General features: G+C 45.4%; 1 protein-coding gene across 1 annotated transcript; it reads right to left on the bottom strand.

The window, feature by feature from the left end:
* Positions 1 to 582: 582 nt before the first annotated feature.
* LOC134949864 (cholinephosphotransferase 1-like) lies at positions 583 to 1,288 on the bottom strand. Its single transcript, XM_063938567.1, is given in 3 exon segments — positions 583 to 1,109; positions 1,112 to 1,135; positions 1,138 to 1,288. Coding segments are annotated over 3 exon segments (702 nt in total).
* Between the last annotated feature and the right edge of the window lie 3,255 nt (positions 1,289 to 4,543).

Raw genomic sequence — 4,543 nt, 5'->3', positions numbered from 1 at the left:
AGGCTGTTGCTCTGGTTGTGATCCCTGTAATGATGCTGGCTTCTATATGTACATTTGAATTTTTTTTTTTACACTAGTAAACGTCTAACAAGACATCACCAGCCTTTTATATCACTCCTCCCTGTGACTCATGACTCCACCTCTAGAACGTACTCCCTCCCTGGCTTCCAGCTTCCAGAATCTGCCTGGCTTGTTTGTTGTGTCCATAAGTATAACACTTGTAAGTGTTATATGAATGATATAAAGTATAGTACTGTAAATGAATGAAATTAGTATTAGTGGCATATATTACAGACGCCAACATTGCTTCTAGTAATATGTTTAACAATTATCTTACTCGTCTACCAAAGCTTTATGGTTTCTAGATTACTTTAGACAATATTAGTGTACTCTATTTAAAGATCTTGACTCTATATTAGTTTAACCTTATTAATATTCATTTCCTTATCCAATATGTAGGATTAAGGGGAAGTGTACCAAACCTTGGAGATCCTTTCGTTCGCACTTCTGCTAAACTATGATACACTCCCAGAGGGCGGCGGCTTAGCGTTTGCATGGCTGCTAAAAACAGCTAGCGAGCGATCAACTCAGAAAAACCCTCAATGTTCTAATAAATAAGGCTATTGAAGTAGCCAACACAAGCTTGATAGTAATTTTGGCACTAACAAACCCAAATGTTAATGTATAAAGAGCCAAATGTTTGTAGAATAAGTTGTTGCTGACTTGCAGACTAATGTAAATCCTTAGTCCCAGTATAAGAACCAGTCCAATATGAAGGCCAGGAGAAAGAACACTGGTTCCGGCTACAGTAGATCCATTCTTGCCTACTCCACCGCTGAGAATTACTCTAAAATAGTTGCTGCAGGAATAAATTGTTCCCAACATGATCCCAATAAGAGGTAAGACTTTAAGTGGTAGTCCAGTTATAGGAATCTCATAGTCCCAAAAAGTTGTTCCACAAAATGCAGACAGAAAAAAGACCCTGGTTACAGATAGCTGAAGTTCTGTTACGTCAATCACTCCAAACCTCAGTGTACCAGACACATAAGTCTGCCACTGAGCACAGAAGAACATGAACATGCTGACAAAGCGGCAGTAGAACATCCAACTGGAATGGTTCCAAGTCTCACCACACAATTGTCCCCACTGCAATAAACACTATAGATATAGAGTCACATCCGTGGTCAAATAGTTCTCCAAGTGGGGAACTACTGTTTGTCCTTCGTGCCTGTTTTCCATCAATAGCGTCCAGTGACTGGTAGACAAACAGACCTAAGGCACAGAGCATCATGTGACTCTCCCGCTCCCCCCCCCCCACCTCCTCAGGAGTGCACCGCGGGCAGCGTTAGCTGAGAGCCTGGACGCGGGGAACCACTGGTACTGTCAGTATGTGTGTGTGTGTGTGTGTGTCTGTGTGTATGCTGGCTCTGATGTGTGTGTGTCTCTGTGTGCTGGCCATGACAGAAGGCTGCACTGTACAGAATCCTTGTAGGAGTCTGAGAAATCACACAGAAATATCTCTTAGAGGTTGGTGAAAACTAGGGAGGCAGCGCAAGGATGATAAAGCAGAAATGGTTCAGAATATTTTTTTCCAGTTTTCCTACTCTAAAAACTAGGTGCGCCTTATGGTCAGGTGCGTCTTATGGTCCGAAAAATACACTTCATGCTGCAATGGTCCAAACAAGCTACTCATATGGCTGATATACCACACACAGTATGCACAGTATACATTATACAGTATGATAGGATGATGATTAGGAGGAAGGGATGGGGGGGGGAGGGGGTTGGGGTTGGGTTGTAATTTTAAATATACAACCAAATTTAATTATTTGTGAATATATGGCAGAAACGTAATGCAATTCACAGGAATATAATGGAGTTAGCCAAGTTGGTCACACCTATATGTCGGATTCCCTAGAAAATTGTGTAACCTTGAATTTTCAAGAATGATTCACCACATTACACTGTACAGCCATGGCCAATAGTTTTGAGAATGACACAAATACTAATTTTCACAAAGTCTGCTGCCGCAGTTTTTAAGATGGCAATTTTCATGTACTCCAGAATGTCATGAAGAGTGATCAGATGAATTGAAATGAATTGCAAAGTCCCTCTTTGCCATGACAATGAACTTAATCCCAAAAAACAACATTTCCATTGCATTTCAGCCCTGTCCCAAAAGGACCAGAGGACATCATGTCAGTAATTCTGTCACGGACCTAGATGAACTTGATGCTGTATTCAATTAGGCTTCTAAAACTGGTGTAGGTTTGATGTTGGTCGGGAGGAAACAGGGAGGTCGCAGGTAGTTTCTCCTCATAGGAGTAATGCTGAGATGAGAAGACCGGACTGGAACTGACAGGCAACTGGACTGGAACCGGATGGTGACCGGACTGGATTGGACTGGAACCAGATGGTGTCTGGACTGGAACCAGATGGGGACCGGAATGGAACCGAATGGTGGTCGGACTGGAACCGGCAGGTGACCGGACTGGAACTGGATAGTGCCTGGACTAGAACTGGATGGGGACTGGACTGGAACCGAATGGTGGCCGGACTGGAACCGAATGGTGACTGGACTGGAACCGGATGGCGAACGAGCAGAACTGGGTGGAACCGATGTAATGCACTGAGCTGGAGAGCCAGGAGCAAGCAGGAGCACATGCACTAAGATTACTAGTCCAGAGAAATGACTCAAAGTTCTAGCTATTTGAACAACAAAGTCCTGTGGGCTTTATACCCTGAGGTCAGTGATTGGAGGCTGGAGTCAGGTGAACACTGCTGGAGAGGAAGTATCCAGAATCAGCATAAAAGAAGCAGGAAGAAGATGGTGTCTGTAACTGCAAGAGGTTCCCGTCTGAAGGCTGCAGCCATTCCAGACACAGAGGATTGTCCTCAGCCAGTGACTCAGATGCAGGAGGCACTGCGGGAGACGCCATACTGCGACTTCTGGAGAGCCGCAAACAGCGGCTGAAACAGCAAAGCGGCCGGGATGGTAAAGGACGGGGTACGAGGTTTAAGTCGCTGGAGGCCGTGACAAATTCTCTCATTAACACAGATGAGAGTGTTGACTAGGACAAGGCTGGAGATCACTCTGTCATGTTGATTGAGTTAGAAAAACAGACTGGAAGCCTTAACATTATGGTGGTGCTTGAAATCATTGTTTTTCCTCTGTTAACCATGGTTACCTGCAAGGAAACACGAGCAGTCATCATTGCTTTGCACAAAAAGGGCTTCACAGGCAAGGATATTGCTGCTAGTAAGATTTCATCTAAATGAACCATTTATCAGTGTCACGATCCGGGTAATTTATCACCATTTCTTACCTTCCAAGTGTCTCCTGAGACTGGCCCAGGGCTCCACCTGCGCTGTCTGCGTGCAGCACGCTGTGTAACGTGGCCTCAGTTTCTCACATGCTAAAGTTCAAACAGACTTTCCCTCCAGATTTAAACATGGGCGCAGCCATGTTTGGATTCACCACATGTTGCTTTACAGCCTATCAGCTGCACTCTGGACTCTGCCTGATTACCCAGCATCTGCACTCTGGACTCTGCCTAATTATCCAGCCAATCCCTGCTCACCAGCTGGGATAAATATCCTGCTCCAGGGCTGGATAATTGTCAGTGCTTTGGTTGTCAAACCTTGTCTCTCCTGTCTGTGGAATCTACAGTTCGAGTCTCCAGGTATTCCAGCTCCTGTGTTCAACTCCTGTGATTCAGCTCCACTTAGAGACCTGCAACAGTTACCAGCTTGCGGTGCAGCCTGACTTCTGTTGTTCCAGCTCTGCTCCTTGGTTATCTGCTGTGATACCTACATCGGCTTTCAGCTTCCAGTGTTGGACTCTGTTCTGCTTCCAGCTTCCAGCAGTGTTTGGTATCTCTCCACTCCCGTTGTTTGCAGATCTCCAGCACCATCTGTGTTCTGCCATCGATACTCATCACCATCGGTGTTCCGCCATCGATCTCTAGCTCCATTGGTTTTCCTCCATCGATCTCTAGCTCCATCTGTGTTCTGCCATCGATCTCTAGCTCCATCGTTGTTCCGCCATTGATCTCTAGCTCCATCGGTACTCACCATCTGACTCTAACATCATCGGTGAGTTCTGCTACACCTTCCCATCTGGTCCGGTTCCATCCGACATCCCCGGCAGTTCTTCTGTGTTTTTCTCAACCTCTGTGCATCGATCTCGACTCCAGCTCTCAGAGTATAACCTACTGGTCAGTACCTGCTTGTTTCCCTCTACAGTAGTTAGTTGTAGCCAACGGACATTACATCTCCAGGTCTTGCAGGGACTTTATTACCAACTCATTCTATATTACCACAATATCCTTCTACCACTGTGCTAAGGGAACTGTACTGTTGTTTCCATTGCACAATCTACCGTTGAGTTACCTGAACTGCCTAGATGTATCAGAACCGTGTGTTTAATAAACAGACTTTATTTTACCACGTTGTCTTCGTCACAGCTTCGGGCTTCAGTGCCTAATCCTCTGCATGTCTAAGAACCCTATCCAACCATCCTGGTTAACTTACACTCCAGCCC

This window comes from Pseudophryne corroboree, chromosome 8 (genome assembly GCF_028390025.1).
Source record: "Pseudophryne corroboree isolate aPseCor3 chromosome 8, aPseCor3.hap2, whole genome shotgun sequence".
Classification (NCBI taxonomy): Eukaryota; Metazoa; Chordata; class Amphibia; order Anura; family Myobatrachidae; genus Pseudophryne; species Pseudophryne corroboree.
Note: the sequence above shows the minus strand (reverse complement) of the source record. Positions and strands in the feature narration are given on the sequence as shown.